Below are 23,739 nucleotides of genomic sequence, written 5' to 3'. Positions count from 1 at the left end.
TGAGTTAATTACTAAAAGTTTTTTAAACAAGGCCGTAGCGTAATTAGAAAGTGAGAACTTGAATTCTATATTTCTTTTATTAAATTTCTTTCTTTCTTTCGCCCCTTTTTTAACCGTTACGACTGAAAATATTATTTTCAGGGTTGTTTACGCCTTAGAAATCCTAAAACCTCGGGAACTCCTTACTTGGAGGGTAAAATCATGATATAACTACTATTTTTCGTACTCTACAACAATGGCATGCAAAATCTAAAATAGTTCTAACTGCCTACATTGTTTTAATGCTGGAAAATGTTTCCGGGGAGGGGGGGGCGCATTCAGTCGTCTGATTGAAGGAACCTTTGTCATCAGGAAGAGCTCAATAATAGCTTAGGTCTTAGGTAATCATACATGCATAATTACTTTGTTTAACTCTATCATTCCCTGGTTTCAATTTTAACTTAACTAAATCCAATTTTAAAGGGATCTTTCGATTTTTCGGAGAAAATTTGGCAAAACTAGAAAAATCAAGGTCACCTTCGGAATCAAGGATAATACTTGACTTTGAATCATTACCAAAGTCAGTAATGAATCATTAAATGACAAATGTAACCTATTAAAAGGAAGACATGCTGATTGTAATAATTGAAATGTACGTTTATGGGTATAATATAACGCAAAATTACCGATTTGCCGGGATTATGTCGAAGGGAGTGGACCGCCATTCTGGGACGAAATACTCGCTGGCGTAGTAACTGGCCGTGCGCCCGTACTCCCGGTGAAATAGGGCTGCTCCTTTATTCTTGTCTTCACGGTCCTCCAGAAGCCCTGTTCAAGCATTCATTTTTAATTGTTGCTATTTCAGATTCAAAAAGATCATCGTTTGGTCTCATGTACCACGAAAAAATGACCACCCTCTGTAGAGTGATACAGGGCAATATTGCAAAAATGAAAATATCTCGCGAATTGTTTCTTTTATATTATTCCTTACTTTTTAGAAAAAAAAGAGCAGATATCACTGCTAATTATTCGCTTAAATTGGTTGTAATTAAAAATTGCAAAAATCTCAGGGCTCCACAAGTCTGCAATTTACATTGGTAAGGCACAGATATTTGAAAATCACGATCGCTGAAATTTCAAACCTTTTGGAAAGTAAGAATTTGGGTTTCCATTTTTGCCATTTTTTTAAATTTAGGTCATATCAGCCAGAATTTGGTGCCAACCCAACAAAATCTAACAAAATCTTAAACTGGTCAAAATAACTTTTCAAAATATTTCACAAAATATGTGAAAAAAGTTGGAAACCGCAATACATTGCAATTCAAGAGATCTTATAGGTAGATATGAAATCCTCTTACATTTTATCGCAAAATCTCTATGAACCCTTTCAAAGTTGTTCAGATTAGGGTTGACAGTAGAGCCGTCTGGGAGAACGAAATCGTCACTCTGATCAAGGCTCCATTTCCCAAGAAGTCCAACGGTTTGATTCTGAAGGGAGAGAAAAAAAAATTATTTAGAGAAAAGAAAAGTCAGTAAATATTTTTCATCTTAAAATAATTAGGGAATCTAGATATACGTGATTTGTCTCAAAGTACAGTATATAACACGTTCTGTGTATTTTTAACTCTCAACATAGTAAATATTATATTTTACATTTTTTTATAAAAAAAAAACAGCACATTATTTTTAAATTCATTGCTTTGTGACTGCCCCGAGAAAAAGTATCTTATTACCGAGTGATTTAAAACATACTCAATGACTAGAGATGTGAGTTTTGAAAGTTATGGCACAAGAAAGCTTACAATTGTCATACCACACCGAAATCATTTTAAAGTTAGCAGCTCACAAAATCTAAGAGCCTTCGTTTCTACTCGTAGTTACAATCTTATTTGTGTGATAACAATTATTTCCTTCCTGGTAACAATGCAGCATTGTGGTCGGGGTTTAAGCACTATTGTACCGGCGGACTATACCACAAATGGACGCATTTCTGCCAAATAGATCTATATGCATTAAGGCATGAGCCCCGAGACCCATAAAAATACATGAATAACAGGGCTCACGTCATAATGCACATAGTACCGTTAGGCAGAAATACGTCCAAATGTTCATTCGACTATAGCTAGAAAAATAGGTTGAACATAAAATCCAGGCGGAATTGTATCAAGAATTGTAAAAGCGACGACTGCACTTTCTTTGTTGCACTGGATCCAATTTTTTCCAACCAACTGCCTTCGAACGAACATATTTCTTAAATATCCAATGCGGATATCTCTACTTTTTCACCTTTACGAAGAAAAAACCCTTACCATGAACTGCATCGGTAAGTAAACCCTGGCGGTCATGTATCCTATGTTCTCGACAACTTCAATTCCGACACCGGACTGGAACATGACGACGACCTCTGATTGGTTTAGGATATGCGATGGTGTGTAGACGGTGACTCCTGTAACAAGTATCGAGGCTGGACATCATACTCCATAACATCAAGTGTATTCTGTCTTAAGCGGTTTTACAGCTCATTCTGATTGTGAGTGGAGGCGTGGCGCGCGGCCGAGGCGGGGTCCAACCAAAACTCATCGACAAAGCGATCAGTAATCATTGCTTCGGTTAAGGCTCTTACTGACGCAAGTTACAGTACACGAAACTAGGAATTTTGAGTGACAGAACAACTCAAAATAATGTCGAATCATTATATAGAACGACATCCTGTCGAATGTTTAGAACCGTACTTTTGCAGTTTGCATAGAGAGTTTGATTTCATTAACCTTTCATTATAGGTACCTACTTTTTATATTTTACTCTCATGTATTATTTTACCCATTTTTGAGGCCGTGGACTATTCAATTAAACTTGTAAACTGTGAGTACTTTCTGATGGGCTTTGGAATGATTATGTGGAAAATCAGCTGCACCATTAAGTACGAGTCTAGGGAAATAGCGAAACCACGTATCTCCGTTTGCAACGTTGCAGACTTCCTTTCATATTTTGTTTCTATTTTAAAACTTAAAATACGAGCCGAGAAATGGAAACACTGCAATGGAGATACGTGGGTTCAAACTTAAGATATCGATATGTCGCAGGCAATTTGCAAATTGGCGAATTACAATATTGTGCACCGGCATAACGAAGGTTCGCTTGGTGATAGCCTTCAAAGTCACGATCCTGGATTGGAGCGCCTTCATTTTTCTATGATACTCTGCGCTCTGCCTTGAATTTATTTTGGCTGCCTGCAGGAGCTCCATTACGGGGATAGATGATTTTCAGGTTTTAAGAGTTTACTGAATTTCTGATTTTTTTAAAATGAATTTTAATGAATTTTATGCAGTATTTGGAAAGTTATGATAGATCGAACAAATTTACTAAAAATAGATGTATGTGAACGGGTAATGCCGACCTTGTGAAGTCATGAGGCAAAAAATTATCAGATTTTTTCTCTGAATCACTCATATTACAGGAAAAATATTAAAAAAAAATGCTGCCCACTCGGCTTATCTCGCACTTTCATTTGAAATAGCAAAATTTTGCGAAACAATGAAAACTCTCAATTTTAATGGCTGCTTCTACCAAAATGTTTTTTCAGTTATTCATAGCCACTTTAATTTTTTACTAGGGAAAATAATTGGGAAGTTATTACCTTGGAAATGTTGAATACGGTATGGAGGTCGATCAAAATAGACACGCTTTCCGTCCGCAAACACGTCCAATCTATACCGCCATTGAGCGTGACGGGGTCGCACCCTTAGTTCAATGATTGCAGATGTATTGTCACGCGCTGAAAAAAAAGAAGAGAGAGGCATTCAGTTTTTGTTACAAATTGATTAACATGTTCTTTGTTTTCAATAAATTGAGGTACTGGATGCGAAAAAGGGCACTAGAGTCCCTTTATACCCAGAGTTAAGACAACTCGATTATCAGCTGACTGGCAGCCGGCCTTGGCTGGCCATGGAGGCCGAAACGAGTGCACCCAAACGAACGATATTGAGGGATAAGGATCAGGAATCCTGCGATGTCTGTCACACAAAAACAACAACATCAACAAATTGATCAATTAAAAAGAAAATGAGATTGGTTTGTGAATAATTTCTTATTCTCTTTTCATTTTGGACCGATGGAAATGACAATTTACTCTTGATAAACCACAATTAGGTGATATTTTCATTATTCTTGTTCACATTCGAGGTACCGCCATCTTGGTGCACTCGTTTCGGCCTCCATGAGCGAGAACCAATCAGAATTGGATTTTTTTTTAGGCCACTTTCAGCCGAACCAAAAGTGAGTTGTCTTAACTCTGGGTATAAAGGGACTCTAAAGGGCACTTCTCGATTGCGGTGTTTCAAAATATCAGTTGCTAATTGGACGTATTTCTGCAAAACAGAACTATGTGCATCATGACGTTAGCCCTGTCATGCATCTAATCTTGTGGGTCTCAAGGCTCATGTCTTAATGCACATAGTTCCGTTTAGCAGAAATATGTCCAATTAATCTCTTGGAGAAGAATTTGATGGGTAATTTTTCCAGAATTATATCCATAGGAAATCGTAGAATCATGAAGAATATTCTGTAAAATTTTTAGAGAAATGGATGCATTCACTTTCCTTACAATGAATGAAATATTAGAGGAGGCTCTGAAACCGAAAAGTGCCCTTTTTGCATCCAGTGCCTCAATTCAATATTTAAGTAGCGGAATCAATCAGAGAAATTATAATTCTTTGGAATCTCAGACGATGGACCACTAGACACGGTACGAAATTAAGCATTCTGATACATGTTCCTAAACCAAAATTTCACGTAAAACACGATTCGTGCAACAAAAATTACTGACATTAACTCCTTACCAAGATACTTAATGTTTCTTGTCGCATAAATTCAAACCTCCCGCTCACGAAAACACGATGGTCTACGTGAGTCAAATCATACATAAAACATTACTGTGGCCGTCTTTGCGATACGAAAATATAGCAACCTCTATCTTGACGCTTTGGCTAAGGTATAGCAATTTTTTTAACACTTCGTACAATAAATGGTGGGAAAGGAACAATGCACGATTGAGAAGCTTGTCAAAACCGAAGACGCGATTTGACTCACGTAGAGTATTGTGTTTCTTGTGAACGGGCTATGCGAATTTCTCGTAAATAATGAAAAAAGAAAACGTTGATATCTTAATTAGGAGTTGAAATCAGTAATTTTTGATCCAAGAATCGTGTTTTACGTAAAATTCTGTATAAGAAACATGTATCAGAATGCTTAAATTCGTACCTTGTCCAATAATCTCTTTGCTGAGTTTAAGCGTGGGATTTTTCGGTCTATCGGTTACTTTGATCTGAAATTGATTCCTTTCAGGTACTACAGGCGTGATCGAACAGGCGCGAGATTTATCGCATTGATCAAGTAAAGAATTTTGACAAATTTTGAATTATCAGTCCAAGAAACAGCGATAGCACCAGCATTGGCTATAAAAATAATCTGCAACGGAAAAGATTCTTTTCGTTGAGACAAATATAAGAACTGGCTCTGAAAAAACTATCGCATTCGATACAGCAATAGATCACCATACTGAATTCAAGTTTTTTTTCGTGGTCATATCTTGTTTTCATTCCCTATTCGACATTGAGAATTTGTCTCGTTACGAATGACTTTATCTATGTTTTGTAGGCCCCTAAGTCAAAATCTTTGACTTTGACCAAAAATTTTTACTTAATCGCGGTGCGACGAATTACACTTCAGATATCTGGATGGATCATGGGAACATGCATGGATCCGGGAAGAATCGCCCAAAATGTAGATTCAGGCCTGACATTAAGGGTTTATGGGGGATGATATTTTTACCTGCGATGGAAGTAAGCTGTGTTGCTCTGACAGGGCCGTAAATATTGTCGGGAAGCTGTTCGAATCTTCCCTGGATATCCAGCTTCGTTTTTTCCGAGTTCGTGTGGACGAGGACGAACTCCCCTTTGCCGTTGAACGTGTATTGGACGTCATCGAAAGTAATGAAGTGTGGGTCTCCAAAAACGGTCCCTAAAAGCCAAAAAGAGATAAATAATGAGTGTGCCACAAATAATCCTAAATTGGAAAAATACTCTGATGTGTTGGACGTTGGTCGTGTTGCAATCTTTGAAAGAAAACAAACGGATTTTTTTTTAAAGTATCCGTCAATTTTCGTCTTTCATTCAGAAGTGTTCATGGAAAATTTCAGACAGTGGTTAGTCTCCTTGTAAAAGAATGGACATGGGTGGAGATTCTTGAACTTTACGATGACGATTCAAATTTTTCGAGCTCTCGTCCTTCAGTGTAATAACGTCAAATAAGTGTGTTAGTTAAACTGCTGGATTTACGAAAATTTCAAGAAAATTTTACTTAAAATGCTGTTACGTTTGAGAAGTTCTTAGGCTGCTCTCAATCACGACGCACAAGGCGCATTAAGCCACCTTTTTATTGGAAAAAGCTGTGTAGGGAACGAATATGAGGGCCCCGTGACTTCGACAGTGGCGATTCTTGTTAAATGGCAACACTGTTTTTTCCCCGTTTAAATGTATGTAAAACAATCGATTTTTGATGAGGCAGCCTGTCCCGCCTGCAATCGATATATTCAGTGCATATAAATGAAACAGTGTTGCCAACTTGCTGGAATCGCCACATGTCATTTTGACCACCGAATTTGTACCGCAGTCTTAACCGGGCGAGTCTTTTCTCATTTATGAATTTGTGTCCCGACGGAATGTGTGATGTGGGTCACGAAAGCTATGATGAGCGGATATCTTACCGACGGTGGGCGACTGATAAGCGACGCAATCTTGGGACGGGCGCCGCTCGAATCGGAAGGTTTCGCAACCGACGGCCTGCTCCTCCTGCCATAAACAGCACATGTAGAACGGGCTCATGTCGTGGAACCATTGAGACAACGTCGGCACCTACAAAACAATACATTCCAATAAAAAATGACGCAAACACTTGCATATTCTAGGGCTCACACTGTAGACATCTCCAACACGGAGGAACAGTGTTCGTCTTAAAATCCTACTTACTTTCTTAGTCGTAGTTATAATCTTACGAGCGATTCATGGATCGGTTTCTCAAGAGTTTGATTATTTAAGCCCAAGAAATTGATTTAATGTCGGTACGCTAATCTTTTTCCAAGGAGATTCTGGCACAGCTCGGAAATTATTATTTTTTATTATTATTATTATTTTTGTTTGCGTTTCCACCCTTTACGAGTGGTAAGATAGGAAAAACTGGAGCCTGGTCTTCCTCACTTCGGCGTTTTTCACAGCATATTTTGTTGATAATTTGTGTGAAAGAAAAAGGAGGCTTGTTTCGGTTGGAGTCGACCCTTTTTGGGTCAACTTGGAAAATTATACCATTGTAAATGGTACATAAAATAGTTTACACAAATATGATTAAATCCTGTGTGAGGAGATTTCATGAATAAAAAGTTTAAAAAAAAACAGTATTGACAGCTCGTAGATATCTCTACTGCAAAATTGTGAATCGACTATTATAAATCGTGATTTTAGCTGATTCACCGCAAGATCGTCTAGTAAGTCGTCTAAGTAAGCCTTGAAGATAGACGTTTGGAATGTATTTGTATTAATCCAGTTCGATTCAGCGCCAAAAAATTTGCTCCTGGTAAAAGATTGACGGGCTGGATCGATCTTTCAAAAGATCGATTAAAAAATCACCACCACGTTCCAAAACCAGGCCTGACATGCGCGGAAGATTCTTATAGAAAAATAGGTTTGGAACCACTAGAATTAAACGAAGACTCTATCGAACTGTTGCAGATCAGTTAAAATGAGTTGAGTGAATTTGCTTCATGGGCATAAGCATCAGAGCGCCAGGCGGTGTTATTTTATCATCATATCAAACACAGTGTCATTTTAACAATTCTTTTCTGTGTTATAACTTTCAAACGAGTGCTTAATGTCTTTTTGGAGAATTTTTCTAGTGCATATGAAAAAGTTTCAAATTAGGCTTCAACCATATTTTACAGATAATTACGCGACGAGTCGTCAAAAGCTCACCATTCAGTCGCCGAGTCGCAACTTTTAATCTAATTTAGCTTTTTTAAAGCTCCCTTTTCCTCGAAACTGCCGTAGATCAGTTTAAAACAAGTTAGGTAAATTTGCTTCATGTGCATAGGCATCAGAGCAGCGAGTAGAATTCTCATCATTTCTCAAACGACAGTGTGATTAAATAATTTGCTCTATTAGTTTTTAAGGGATGACACGATGTCCTTTCCAATCGTTTGTCATATTTTAATCGTGTAATTAGCTAAAAAGCAATGTCAATGATAAAAAAATTCTAAAATTTACCTTATTTGCTTCTGTCCAAGGAATGTAGCCAAGATTATGGGAGCGACGTGGTCTAGATCCCCATTGCTGGTCGTAAGAAAGCATCAAATAGTGGTTTTTGTCATAGCAGCATTGCTGCTCAGAGCCCTCCAAACTAAAAAAAAAAAAATAAGTTATGTCGACGATCGTTTATTTTAAAGAAAAAACTCAAATTTATGGCGAGAGGAAAAAAATTCTATAGTGAGTAAATGCCCCTTTTTCGAATATACTTTTCACCTTTACAGTTTGGGAATGGGAACGCGTTACTGGCAGCATGTCTCTAAATTGGTAGAGTCTATACCCTACACCAACTTAATTTCGTAAAAAGTGGCAAAGCTACCCTTATATGGGCCAGCCGTCCATATAGAGATATGCTTGGGTAGAATAGAAAAGTAACAAGAATCGGTTCTGTTAGTCTCTATAAATGACATTGACAGTAATTTAAAACTTAATGTGTCGACAGGCTTATAGTAATGATAATAATCCTGAGTTTATTAGAAAAAGAACGGGTAATCTCCCCCAACCATCGATTTAAAAAAAAAAAGAAAAAAAAGTATCAAAATCTCTCAGATCACCGATTTGAACAAATGCCAGATTTACACTTTAAAATTGAAAAGAGAGAGAGAGTGAGGGGGAAAAGGAGAATGATCATACCTTGGCGCTCCAGTCCGAACACAGTGAACAGCCCCTTTATTGTACCTGCAATCTGGATTGGCATCCTTGTCGCAATCGAAATCAGGCAGGAATCTACCTTTGTCCGCCAAAGCGTGTTCTAGAGTGCAAGGACACTGTGCAACCTGAACAAAATTAAGAAAAACGTGCGATATGAAACAAATGCGACTGGAAAAATTACGAAGATGCGCATGGTATGTGTGTACGCGCGATCCGGATAAAAGAGCCTTCATTGCTTCGGCTATGCAACCTTTACAACAATGAAGCACGAATAGTTGCATGCAAGGAGAGTCGATAACGTAGCGTCTCGTTAAGACATCGCGTGGGTATGTCAAAGCAGATACGCATGGGTCTGTTCCAAATTTTTGTCCGAGCGAAAATAAAAATTTAATTTCTTTTTTAAATCGCTCTAAATCATAATGAGCTCATGAGCAAAAAAAAAAAAAAATAAGGTAAATTTTACTCCTACAAAATTTCAATTTTTAACTTCAATGTGTTGTGTTTTCTTGCACTCACACATTTCTTGGTGGATTTTACTTGTAAGAAGTTGATTTCTCTCACACACATGTGCATTGTCATAAAGATCTATTTTCAATGTTTAAAATTACTAGAAGATATTTTTCAGGAATATAAAAGTCGCAAAACACGTTCCCCAATTACAACGTTTTAAAATCTTTGCAATGGTTTTAGTTCATCAAAAAAAAAAATTCAATGAACTTCATTTGTCAAAATTTTGACAAAATATTTTGCACGAAATGAAAAAAAAAACCAGTACAAATTTCAAACAATAATTTGTCAGTCCTTCTTAGAAAAACAAACCCAAAAATGTGTTGATAAGAAAAAAAAACCAAAAATAAAGAAAGACTTCTTGTGACAAAAAGAAAAAGAAGAAAATACGAAAAAATTTGAAATGTCGCAAATCGAGGCTTTCTTGTGACTTTCATTATCAACATGCTGAGTTGAAAAAATAAAATTGACCACTGACAAAATTAATACTTGCCAAACTTGTATTGTTTGCTCTCTCCTTAACGTAGTAAAAGCGTTACACTCAAAAACGCTTGTACTCAGAAATGTATTTAAATAGTTACCTCTGCGGCAAAGTTCTTGAGGTAACGATCATTTTTGAGCCATTCATCGCACATGCGCTCTGCCCACCGTTGGCCATACATCCTTTCCCACTGACCCGAGAAATACCAAGCCAATGGAATCGGCTTGCTCCATAACACACTTTAAAAATAAATCAAAGTAAAATATCATCATTTAAAACAAATATAAATCACTAAAAACTAATATGTAAACTCACATTTTCCTTTAGTGGGAAATTAAAGTTCACCTAAATCGTCAAATCGGACACTAAACCAATTTCGGAATATTTCATGATGGAGGAATTTTTTTCTGCGTGTTAAATTTTCTTCGAACAGATGCTTTGTATGTATAATGGATGTTCTTCACACAAAATGACGGAAACCCCCTAAGCCGTGTTCTATTCATCTCATTTTATTTATTTTTTTTTCACCTCACGGACATTTTTACACACTCCGTCATAATTGGAACACACTTCGCACTAGGACCTAACTAGTATATTTGGCTCTTCACAAATGACATATCGTTATTGGTCTATCAATACGCAAAAGTGTTTTTATATTAAGGCATTTAAACGGACGAATTTGTGCTAAAAGGAACTATGTGCATAGGATTTATGCGGAACATAGTTCCTTTTAGCATAAATACATCCAAATATTAACTCCTGATTGGTTATGTAGTCCAATTAAGAATTTTCTATACTCACGGAGTGACAGAAATTCCAGCGTGAGATATCGGATCGGTAAGATTTATTTGAATGAAACCAAAGCGGAGATCCTTGACGTTCATCTCGTTGTTTCGACTGCGGTAGCTCCCAGGAGATATTGAATAGGATCCGGTATTTGGTACTCCATCCTGAAAATCATTGGTTCTTTTACAGAATTGTCGAAGAAAAACTGAACCGTAACAGCAGATAACCCTGGTAAAAATTGGCTGTAGAATCTGTGTTCCAAAATACCATAGACCTACGGCCGGCTGTAAGATTTTCAATAGCTTCTATAGCCGGCTACACAATTTCTTATTGCCTTTTATAGCCGATGGCGACTAAGCAACTCACAGCCAGGCGATCAAGTGTATGCTAAACGTCACTAATTATACGGATGCTAAGACTTAGTGAGTTTTTGGCCTACCGCTCTCTTTTTGGGCCGTAGTATCTTGATTTATTTTGCAAGGAAAGCTCCGTACTTTTGATGGATGCCTGCTATTCCTAATATAGTTCCTCCTATAGAGCGCCTTCAGTATCGTATGATACTGTGTAGCACCTCTGGTGTGAAATAGTTGCTCCAAGCGCCGTGGCACGTTGCGGTGCGGCAGGCGGGCAGCCAGCGCGGAACACGCATTGGCGCCTACAAACCTAACAGGGATACTTCACGCGTTGCGCAATGCGTGAAGTATCCCTGTTAGGTTTGTAGGCGCCAGTGCGTCGCCGCTCCGCTTTGTGCTAGGCTCTAATATTCAATCTGGCGGAGTCAGCGTTATTTAACTCATGATTTTGAAATGTTTGCACATCCTGTATGGATTATCCTCGTTTCAATGGACCACTAGACAAGGTACGAATTTAAGCAATCTGATACATGTTCCTTGATCAGAATTTTACGTAGAACACGATTCGCGTAACGAAAATTACTTAAACCAACTCTTAACGAAGATATTAACGTTTTTATTTCACACTGGTTACGAGGAATTGAAACTGCCCGCTCACAAGAAACTCAAAGCTCTACGTGAGTCAAATCGCGCACTACAACGGTCTCAGCAAGCTTCTCAATCGAACAATGTTCATGTCCCACCATGTGTTGTTCAAACTATAAGCAATTTGCTATAGCTGAGCCAAAGCGTCAAGATGGATGTTGCCAGATTTTTATATCGCAGAGACTATCATGATAACGTTTAGCGCGCGATGTGAACCACGTAGAGCATTGAGTTTTCATGAGCGGGTGGTTTCAATTCACGCATCAAGAATCATTAAATATCTTCGTAAAGAGTTGATTTCGGTGATTTTCGTTAGGCGCATCGTGTTTTACGTGAAATTTTGGTTAAGAAACATAAATCAGAATGCTGAAATTCGTACCTTGTCTAGTGGTCCATTGATGAAAAAAAATATGTATTCCAGGAAAATATAACGTGTGTTTTGTAAATATTTAGGTGGTTCCGTATCAAACTTAATGATTTTCAAAGCACATGAATTTCAATACAATTTCTTACAGCCTTTTATAATCGATGGCGAAAAAGCAACAGGCAGGCGATAAACTGTAAAGCCCGGCTATAGGAACTATAGCCCGGCTGCATAATTTTTTATCGCTTCGTCTAGCCCGGCCGTATGATTTTCTCCGCATTCTATAGCCAGCTATATGATTTTCTGTAGCCTTCTTTAGCCGGCTATAAGAATTCCTATGGTATTTTGAAACGCAGCTCTTATCGCCAATTTTTACCAGGGAATGATAATGTACGAAGGAAAGGTTCACATGGGTACGGATTTACGACAGAGAATCAAGTCACAGAGAAAAAGTGATGACACCGAATGAAACCTCTTTTTGGTCGTCTCCTTGAAAGACACGAGAACTAGTTTTTTTTTTTTTTTTTTTTTTTTTTTTTTTTTTTTTTTTTTTAAGGAGACAGCTTTTCGCGTTAAATACAATTTTATGTGTGATTGCGAAATTGTATCTACAGTAGAGCATATATTCATCATATGATAATACCATGGTATCATCTACCTAAATAAGATTTGACCTTCATTTGATCATTTTATTTTATAACCTTACGTGAGTCGTTTGCCTTTGTAAGTTTTATAAAATAAAATTATGTGATTCTAGTCAAGCAATACGCAGTGATATCATCATATCATGACTCTCCAATAATTATTTTATGTTAGCGCCGCTAATTGTGAGGAAAATTAATGTTTAAATTCTTCTGATTAAAACTTTGATACTGAAAATTTTCTTCATTATAATTGATATTGAATATCTTCGATCACTTCCTTCGAGCAGAATTTTTCTTACCCAGGTAAGTTGCTTTTTTTCGCTGAGCGCTATGAGACTCTAACAGAGCTGTCTCCGTAAAAAGTATCCCATGATGTGGAGAAACGAATTACGAATTCTCCTTAAAACGACACAAATCAGTGTAATCCTGTAATCTGAGTTTTACATAAACTGAACAGCACTCTTACCTCCAGCAGATCAATGTACAGAAGTTGCGGTAAAATAGTTGTTTCTTTGTAGCCATAAAGCGAGATTCTTAGAGGGGCATTCAAATTGGTGGTTAAATTATATTTGTTCCAACTTATTTTGATCTCCTCGGGGTATGGTTCGTGAACACTTTTTGTATCGAAAAATATGCGCTCTGTCGCAGTAGCAGGTGTCTCTAAAAAAAAATTAATAAATGAAATTAGTGCAACTAATGAGGCATCTTAGAGAAATATGTTTCGATTTACGAAAGTATCGGATGCAATAAAATAGTCTAGAGATTTCAGGGAAAAAACCCACACTCTAATCTCAAAAAATTCAATTAAAAAAAGAAATGTAATTGCAATATGCATCTCGTACTATAGAACAATGCATCAAGCTCGTGCTAGTAGACCCACTGGTGGTCGTTCACTGACGTAAGGGAGTAACTTATATTTGAGTTGAGCCATATTGTCTATATAATTCCATGCCTTTAAGAGCTCATGTAGACTTAAAGTCAGGAAAAAGCGGCGTGATGAGGCCTACGTGAAGTTAATACGTTATCTCATGGGTAACTTTGTAAACTTACCTACGAAGTATTTTCCTTTCCAGTTGTACTTGTCGTCATCAATTGCAATGTCAAAAATTACGTATCCTTCTGCCATTAGAAGAGGCTGTACGCAAATGGCACGATTTTTATTCACAACTGTTCCCACCACATCAACGATATCAAATCTTTACCAGGGCAAATAAAACAAAAATTAAAAATTAATGACCAACATATATGGACTGAGTTAAGCAGAAAGGAACCAACCCACATTTTGGAAAAAATTGAGTTATGAGTGGTTTTGAACTCAACCTCTGCTCTACTATCCATCGCCAAAAATTCAAAGTTTTTGTTGGAGCAAATTTTGCAGAAATTCAACTTGAAGTTTATCTTTTACATTGAGTCTTATGCAGGAGCTAAACTTTAAGCCTCTTTTTCTCGGTTCGATCCGGATGTGGCTTGGTTCCTTTCTGTTTAACTCCGTCCATATAATAATCTTAAAATAGGACAGGAAAAGGCGGGGACGAGGCTGAAAAACACAAAAATTTACAAAACACGGGACGTTTCATTTGTGAATTTTTGTGTTTTTCACCCTCAACCCCGCCATTTCCTGTGCTATTTTATATCTATGTTCTCAAACTGCCATAGTGTGCATTTATCTATATATCACAATCTATAATATAAAATCATCATAACTTGTTATGACACCTACAGCGCAAGGGGTTTTCGAAGGGTAGGACCGCGAAGCAGTTAGAGGGTGTACCTGTACCCCCTAATTGTGCGAGAAAATCAACCTTGAAATGAGTAAATTGTCCCTGAACACTCGGAACAAAAACATTGAAGAAAAAAATGAAATTAAAAGTGGAACTTGGTGCATATTATTTTTTTAAATCAAATTTCTTGCATTGGTAAAATAAACGCAATTGATGAAATCTCAAAATTTCATCAATTTATTGCTGATGTCCAAAATCCTTACGGTAGAGCATTTTTATTGAAATTAAAAGGAAGCACTTTTTTCAAGTAATATCGACCAAACACCAGTTTAAATATTTAATTTTAAATCAATCCCCTGCATTACCTCAAATTTGTTTTGACTCACTACAAACTTTTTTTTTTTTTTTTTTTTTTTTTTTTTTTTTTTTTTTGTCGCAAATACATTCAGTGTTTATATTTTGACCTGATGCAACATCTAATGGATGCCCTGGATTCAGTTTATATTTTTTTAAAGGATGTTAATCATTTCTTCTAGGCCCATATATTAAAAAAGACCGAGAATATACTTACTTGCATCTAATTTTCATGTTGGGGGTGAAACATGGTCCCGTTATATTGACTACCGTTCCACCAAGCATGTTTCCACTTTCAGGGGCAAAAACAAGCGGCAGAGTTGCTCCAGCTGCAATGAATAGTCGTAAAACTCATTACGGTCAGTTCACTGAAAAAATCTTCGCGCAAAAACTTGAAATACTTGGAAAACTTTAGACTTCATAGGGTCAGTATTTGTTTTAAATAAAATCGTCACACTGAAATGTCTTCACTGGCATTAATGCAAGTTAAAGAAATCCGGACAGTTGACTCTTAGATAGAAGATAAGATCCAAGAACTCCAAAATAGGTTTCCTACTCGAAATTTCAAGCAAAACTTATTTATTTTGTTAAAAAATTCAGATTCAATAGATTCGATTAAAAGTTAGTGTTTACATTTCGAGTTAGAGACAGAATATACACTCTAAGCTCTCACTCACGAGTGCACCAAAATAAACTTTAGTCTACCCAGGCAACGGAAGCAAATGTTGCCCTCGACTAAAATGGAAATTGATAGACAAAGCGGTAGACAAAGGAAGTCAAAGGGAAAATATGGAGCGATCCTTTTGGTTGAAACGAATGACTGCTGTAGACAAAGAGGGAAATGATGGACTAGATATCAGTCTATTACTCCTCTCTTGTTTTTCGCAAGACGTCGCGTTAGGGTGGTCCAAACTGGGCAACTTCGGAAAATGAACCGCGACTCAACCTAAATTTGTTCCTTACCATCCAAATATGATACCTGCCAAATATTTTCGTTCTCCGATAATATTAACACGTGCCGACTTGAGGCTGAAAATCTCCCAAAAAATTACATTGATTTAAATGGGGCGAAAATCGGCCGATCCGCGGTATTTCGTTTTTCGGCTGTAAAATGCGCCAAAATGCAAATAACTTGCTCTTAACTTACGATGATACCTAGAGGCCTATTGTGAATGAGAAAATCACACATTCGACCCATTGGAGGGGGGGAGGGGGTGACAGTGGAGCCGATTCATAGTTGCTGGGGCGCCGCGTAAAGCATCATGCGCTAGTGTGATACGCTCCGGGCAACTTCGGGAAATGGACCGCGTCGCTCCCTAAATTAGTTCCATTTGATCCAAAAACGACGCCGGCCACGTTTTATTTTACTCTCTGATAATGTTAAAACCTGCCACCGTAAGACTGTTTTTAGGAAAATTGCAAGAAATAGCAAAACAAGACGAATATTATTAAAATTTGTAACGTTGGTATAAAAAAGCAGCGTTGCACCTTACTTGTGTTCGACCGCACCTATAAAATACGGATTTCAAGTTTCAGCACTTGACATATAGCATTCAGAAATTTTTTTTTGGAGAGAACCTAAAAAATATTCGAAAATATCAAAAACTGCAACAACGGTAAAGTAGCTAAAACATGTTCTAGCTTGAAAATTTCTGATGCCCGCTGATAAGTATCAGTGCGTATTTAAAAAAAAATATCAATTGAAAACTGAATGAGTATGCTTTTAAAGTGAATTTAAAGCGAGTAAGAACACTGAAAATAATGATGATGACATAACTATAATAACGAGACTATATCCTAGATAAGGAGCAACTCTATCTCGTGAACAAAAATTTGTTTTGTATTGCCAAATGTTACACAATAAATTATATACACATTAAACATTATGTAGACATTAGTTGTGGAATAGACTTTCGTAATTAAAGTTCTTAAAATAAAAAACAGGCAGTAAAAAGAATATTACCTTCTGTTCTATTCAGAAGTCTTGAGTCATCCTTTTTTTGTTGAGCTCCCTGAAGAGCTTTCTGTACTCGGCAACATTTTGTAAAATACTTTGCCTCTGTGCTTATCAGCAGGTCAGATGATTTGCTTTTCAAACTCTAGAAATAACATCATTTAATTTGCAGTACGGCAATGCGTATCAGGGAGCAGGGAGACCGAAAATGCGAGCGCGTTCCTCTTCTATCAGTTTGGCGCATGGAGCCTCGCGCAGCGCGCAGGGCCGCGGGGCCTAGGAATCCGCTCCGCTGTGACCCCCTCCCCCCCCCCCTCCCAATGAGTCGAATGTGTGATTTTCTCAATCACAATAGGCCTCTAGGTATCTTCGTAGGTTAAGAGCAAGTTATTTGCATTTTGGCGCATTTTACAGCCGAAAAACGAAATACCGCGGATCGGCCGATTTTCGCCCCATTTAAATCAATGTAATTTTTTGGGAGATTTTCAGCCTCAAGTCGGCACGTGTTAATATTGTCGGAGAACGAAAATATTTGGCAGGTATCATATTTGGATGGTAAGGAACAAATTTAGGTTGAGTCGCGGTTCATTGGGCCAAAAAAAAATTTCCCCATGTTAACTTGGACCACCCTAACGTCGCGTCGTCTTGTGCTTCCACCAATATCGGTCCATTTTACTCCGTCCCCTATGTCTATCACTTTGTCTATAAATTTCAATGATCAGATCGCAGAATGAGCCCACTGATTTCGTGAAATGTCCGTAGCGACATTAATTATAATCTTACCGGCATCTTTATTGCAAGTTCCAAGCATGATGTTTTCGTCAATTCGGAAAATATGCCGTCCGGGAAACCCGTTGGCCCAGCCACGGCCAGTGAGATCTCGAATGGTCGACCTCTGGGAATACGGATAGTAATCATAACTGCGAGTCCCGTTTCCAGCGTTGAAACCCACCTGAAACAATCGACACCTTCAGAACGACCGGAAACAATAACGACAATTAAGTTTGAGGATTAATAATAATTGGCGATTCCGCAGATAAAACCTGACTATCACTGAAAAAAGTTACGGGCCATATAGACATACCCTCCGTTCCGGGCTCAGAGGCCAAAAGTTCCAGGTGGTGAATCTGTATTTTCGATTTCTCCGGGTGTTACGCCCGGAACTCTCAGCCATTGAGACCAGAACGCGGACGGTTTGTCTATGTATAGCCCGTAAGTACGGCTTCCACTGCCGGAGTTTTTTTTTTTTTTTTTTTTTTTTTTTTTTTTTTTTTTTCAGAGAAGTAATTATTCCGAGCAATCGCAAACCACGCCGCAAAAATTGGTTGGGAAGCATGTTTCAACCTGGAGACTGAAATCTCTCCACGGGAAATATTTTTGAGACACTGAAAATTTTTACTTCTTAATTTAAATAATATTTTTTCAATTTCAATATCAATATCAATGGAGGCTTCTCCATTTTCCTTTCAAACATATTTAGAAAACTCTCTTTAATATATCCAAAAGTAATGGGTATCCGCCCTTAATTGAGATTATGTTCAGAGATGTTTTGAAATCACCGAGTTTTTCTCCGTCCGCACACAAAAATGCCTCATTTAGTCCAAGATCTCAGTGCTGATGGACTTTATCTCCATCCGCCATCCATTTCACCTTCAATTGTGCGCTTAGGCATAATCACTTCCGTCACGCTCGGTAAGTTGTTTTAGTTCAATGGGCCTGTTGCAAACTTTTGCTGGAGCAAAATTAAGGGTTGTTTCTTTAAGAAAATGGCTCAAAAATCACAATGAGCGCATCAACAAAGTCTGAAATGCAATCCTAACTTCACAATCTGCGTAAGAAATTCACGCTTTTTTGAGCTTCTCGCTTCAAAAGCAATATTACGGTACAGGTGAGCATTTCGTTAGAGAAATCGTCCCTTCAAACCTCTGTGCAGTAGGATACTGCACAATATTCAACATAGCCGACGCCAATTCGCCCAAACTGGCCAAAACTCATGTGCCGAGACGAAATTCTAACCATTTGTTAACAACCTGGCGTGTTTACATTCACGTTTTACCCGCGTTGATAAAGATCCGTCTTGATAGCGTCGGTTATGCTGAGTATTGCAAAACATTGAAGTACGCAAGGGTTGAATGGAACGACTCCTCTGACGAAATGTTCACCTGTGCCGCGGTATCGTTTTTGAAGCGGGATGCTCAAAAAAGCGTGAATTTCTGACGCAGATTGTGAAGTTAGGAATGCATTTCAGACTTTGTTGATGCGCTCATTGTGATTTTAGAGCCATTTTCTTTTAGAAATAACCCTTACTTTTGCTCTAGCAAAAGTTTGCAACAGGCCCATTGATCATCCCCTGCTGGTCTCTTTTCACTAACTAGAAATATTTAACCAACCTAATGGCATATACAGGCTGATCATTAACATCCGTTTGGCAGAAATACGTCCATTTATGAATGACCCCCTACACAAATCGTCGCTCCTCTGACGAAAGGGCGTATCTTGATTTCCACTTGACCCCCAGGAAGCATGCATGCATACGTAAAACGGGGTTCACTCGGAGATTGAGGTACGCCGTTACGACAGAGGAACGAGGAAATGACTCATTGGTATGTGTTTGGTAAGCATCGGAATGAGAGGCCGTAGTAAAGTGTAATCTAGGTACTCGATAGTGAGTGACTCACAAAGGCGGGGGTTCCTCCTTCGCCGCCGGAAGTGTCACCTCCCGCTTCCGTGTGACTCGTCCACTGCAAATCCGCGTAGTTGAAAATAGCGTACGTGAACACCTCATCCGTCGCCAGCACCAGTTGAAACGTGTTCGTCTAGGTTCCAAAAAACGGAAAATCACATTATAAACAGAAGCGGATTCAACAATTTGGCAAAACGGGCTCCCTTCATTTAAATCTCGTTGAACGATCGATTCTTGTCGGAGCACCTTGCCTCTCCAATAATCGATATATTTCCATAGGTTTAAATGGAGAGCTACAATGTTGCCAATTTTCTGGATACGCCAATTACTGTGAGCCCTATGGGCGCAAGAGGACATCAAGAGAATGGGTCACTAAACATTCTGTTTTTTATTTAAGGTGATTCGCATAACTGCCGGCCAAAGTAAAGATGCCGTCCTCTCCATTCAAGACTTTTTCAATTAGTTCTGACAAAATGCTGTTTTACAGAAAGCGTAACAAATATTCATCCTTCATTTTTTGAATCCAACTCCGCCGCACCATTAGGAACTAGAAATGAAAAAATGAAGCCTTTCTGGCAATTGAATTTTCTTGTGAGAGAGCAGTACGTGCTCAAAAAAAGGAACAAATTTTCAGTTGAGTTACGACGTTTTTGTTATGGACAATAGATAAGTCTAAATAATCATTCTAAACCAAAAAATTGGCAAAATGTAGAGAAGTGCATGAAAGCAGAATCCTGTTAGGAGAAAAACCTCGCATTCGATACAATTATCGATTTCTGTATCGAATGCGAGGTTTTTTTTTCCAAGCCAATTGATAGTTTAGAACGATTCTGTAGGATCATGCGCAGGGGCTATGGTTCTTTTTTCGGCTAAAAATTCAAAATCTGCCGAGATTATTTACCTAATCGATGCGATAATATTGCATGCCAGTTCGACCACGTCAGGAAGCTTGACGAATTGCCTTAATTTTCTGCTGAAAGCATCGGACGAGAAGATTGCGTGGTGATTGCGAGAATCGGAGGAGAGCACCTGTGGTCACGTGACCTCGCGTAATGCCACTTTGAGAGCTCTACTTTGATTTTGTCGACTCGAAGCGAAGGCGGATCCAGCAATTTGGCAACACCGGATTTTCTCCATTTAAAGCCATGCTAAAAGATCGATTTTTGTCGGAGCTTCTGGCCCCTCCAAGAATCGATACATTTCCATAGGTTTAAATGGAGCAAATACAATGTTGCCAATTCGCTGGATCCGCCAATGACTGGCAGAGACGAAAGATGACGGAAATATTCAGTATAAATACGAGTTATGGCATCACTGACAAAAAGAGTGCGTATGTCATGTATGTTAAGTTCATAATGCTGCGTAATACAACATCTAATCTGACCCGAAGGCCGGTTCTTAGATAGAAAATTTTGGCCAAAAGTTTTGGTGTGTCTCTTGAACAAAAATTATTTATCTTTATATTTTTCTTTTTTTCTGTGAACATCGTTTTTTCAAAAGGGGAAGATAAAAATGTTTACCTTGTACAAGGAGTTATCTATGCCTCCGGCGAAAGACATGTTCTTCCAGGTGACGATTACAGAGTGTTTGGGGATGAAAGTTTCAGCCCCTACGACCCCTTCGCGAATGTCCCACATTAAGCGCTCTCGCATTTCTACTCCAAAAATGTCCGTCCGAGACTGCAAATCTCTCTCCAGCCTGAAAATAAAGCAGAAATGTCTTAAATTGACTACAGTAATTTTACAGAATTTTTAGGGAGATCGTGGACTCTGAATTTAAGTTGTTTTAGATTCACAGCATGGAAATTGTTACAAGAAGATTATTTAACTTTACTGAGTATTAAGTTTAAGTGATTGCATCACCGCGAATTGCGCACAAGTTACATGACTAGTATAACAAAAATTTTGAAAAAAAGTTACAATGCAATGCAATAAAATTTCATTTTAACGATCGTAAATTTTAATATTGCACATTCCTGGTAAAAATTGGCGATAGGAGCTGCGTTTCAAAATACCATAGGAGCTCTTATAGCCGACTAAAGAAGGCTATTGAAAATCATATAGCTGGGCTGTAGAAAGCGGAGCAAATCATATAGCCGGGCTATACGGAGCTATAAAAAAGTATACAGTCGGGCTATAGTTCCTATCACCGGGCTTTACACTTTATTGGCTATAAAAGGCTATAAGAAATTGCGTAGAAATTCGTGTGCTTTGAAAATCATTAAGTTATATACGGAACAAACTTAATATTTACAAAACACTCATTATATTTTCCTTCAAAACATATTTTTTTTTCATCAATGAAAATGAGAATCGTCCGTACAGAGTGTGCAAACATTTCAAAAGCATGAGTTGAAAAACGCGTTGACTCCGCGAGATTAAATATTAGAGCCTTACACAAAGCGGAGTGGCGACGCACTGGCGCCTACAAACCTAACAGGGATACTTCACGCATTGCGCAACGCGTGAAGTATCCCTGTTAGGTTTGTAGGCGCCAATGCGCAATGCGCGTTTTGCGCTGGCTGCCCGCCTGCCGCACCGCAACGTGCCACGGCGCTTGAAGCAACTATTTCACACCAGAGGTATTGCACAGTATCATATGAAACTGAAGGCGCTCTAATATATTAGGAATGGCAGGCATCCATCAAATGTACGGAGCTTTCCTCGCAAAATAAATCAAGATACTACGGCCCAAAAAGAGAGCAGTGGTCCAAAAACTCACTAAGTCCTAGTATCCGTATTTAGTAGCGTTTAGTATAAACTTTATCGTCTGGCTGTTGCTTAATCGCCATCGGCTATAAAAGGCTATAAGAAATTGTACAGCCGGCTACAGAAGCTATTGGAAATCTTACAGCCGGCTTTAGGTCTATAGTATTTTGGAACACGCATTCTACTGCCAATTTTTACCAGGGATCACTTGGTCAATAAATGCCTATTTTAAACAATTAACATGATGAGTTCCCTGTATTAGAAATATGGGACATCTGCATTACTAAGAAAAATTATAGCTTATTCCAATTTTGCCGCAAAAAACTTCAAAAATAAGAGCCCCTTCAATTTGAGGATAGGCAACGTACACAACGCTCTGACGCAAGAACAATAATTGGACTACATTTTGCAATTTGGACCTATAGATTCTAGCCCGGTTTAAAAACAACGTATGTGCCATTAGTTTCCCTATGCACATGAGTGCTTTTCCAGAAAAACCAGAATTTATAATTCCAAATTGCAAACTGCTGTCCAATTTTACTATGTAATCGCACTATATTTCGACCTTTGCTTCACGGGAATTTGAGATTTCGACGTGAGGCGTTTATTAGAATACTTCACTTTTTCACGGATGTTTAGATGAATAATTGTTTCTAGAATTGTAAGGGGTTCTATGTCTTCTTTTTCCACGTGGGCGTGGTAGGAATTTTTGTAGACAGCTTCCATTGTATACAATTCCATCAACATTTTATGGGGCCGTTCATAAAATACGTAAAGCTAAATTTCAGATTTCCGCCCTCCTCCTCTTGGTAATGATTTTGTGACGTAGGTCCTTATCCGCAAATACCTAAAAACTAAATGACGTAACACTCACCTCAACCCTTCGAGCGATACGTATTTTATGAACTATACCCCTAACTCACTAAAATCAATAGAAAATTAAATCCCACAATTTTCCCATAAGAACGCACGAGAAAGTACCTGAAATAGACTCCTGGTGCGCGCTGATCGACGTCGGAAGCTCTGAGAGCTCCGATCCGGCATTTGCTGTAGAATATTCCGATGAAAGAGGGGTCATTTTTCTTGGGCCAGTCCTTGTTCGGAAACGAGAGAGGGTATGTGAAGTGCTCAGGCGGATCGCTGAACTCCAGATATCCGTGCATCGATAACTGTCGATTTTCAGAAAGGAAAGAGAAAAGTTAATGACGCTTTCATAGGTCGGACAACCACGAAATTCATTGCGCTATGAACGGAGAATTCTACGGCTGGATTAAACAGAGAGTAACCGAGTTACTCAGTAAAAAACAACGAGTTAGGAGCAGTTTTGATCTTAACTAGCCGTTACTATTCTTTCTGCGTTATGTCGATGGCCAAAGTGCGAAACCACGTATCTCTGCTCGCGACGTTGCAAACTTCTTGTCATACTTCATTTTCTCTTTGGAAAACTAGTCAACGTATAATTTCTTAAAGTTTTCCTTGACTTTTCTTCTCTGTTGACAGTATGTATTGTGTATAAAAGTTGGCTTTTTTCTCTTCAAGAAAATTTAATGGGAGTGCA

General features: G+C 38.3%; 1 protein-coding gene across 2 annotated transcripts in view; it reads right to left on the bottom strand.

Moving 5' to 3' along the window:
- mesh (sushi domain containing 2 mesh) overlaps positions 1-23,739 on the bottom strand; it is a 42,423-nt gene that overhangs the window by 11,018 nt on the left and 7,666 nt on the right. For both annotated transcript variants that reach the window (XM_072300947.1, XM_072300948.1), the window contains exons 3-19: positions 23,163-23,350; positions 20,994-21,171; positions 19,469-19,606; positions 17,574-17,742; positions 15,054-15,165; positions 13,812-13,957; positions 13,228-13,421; positions 10,771-10,919; positions 10,070-10,208; positions 8,964-9,106; positions 8,292-8,424; positions 6,743-6,890; positions 5,809-5,997; positions 3,617-3,754; positions 2,289-2,425; positions 1,338-1,467; positions 666-807 (exon numbers count right to left, since the gene is read on the bottom strand). In XM_072300947.1, coding sequence (XP_072157048.1) covers positions 666-807; positions 1,338-1,467; positions 2,289-2,425; positions 3,617-3,754; positions 5,809-5,997; positions 6,743-6,890; positions 8,292-8,424; positions 8,964-9,106; positions 10,070-10,208; positions 10,771-10,919; positions 13,228-13,421; positions 13,812-13,957; positions 15,054-15,165; positions 17,574-17,742; positions 19,469-19,606; positions 20,994-21,171; positions 23,163-23,350 — 2,573 coding nt within the window. The remainder of the gene's footprint in view (positions 1-665; positions 808-1,337; positions 1,468-2,288; positions 2,426-3,616; positions 3,755-5,808; positions 5,998-6,742; positions 6,891-8,291; positions 8,425-8,963; positions 9,107-10,069; positions 10,209-10,770; positions 10,920-13,227; positions 13,422-13,811; positions 13,958-15,053; positions 15,166-17,573; positions 17,743-19,468; positions 19,607-20,993; positions 21,172-23,162; positions 23,351-23,739) is intronic.

This window comes from Bemisia tabaci, chromosome 5 (assembly GCF_918797505.1).
Source record: "Bemisia tabaci chromosome 5, PGI_BMITA_v3".
Lineage (NCBI taxonomy): Eukaryota > Metazoa > Arthropoda > Insecta > Hemiptera > Aleyrodidae > Bemisia > Bemisia tabaci.
Note: the sequence above shows the minus strand (reverse complement) of the source record. Positions and strands in the feature narration are given on the sequence as shown.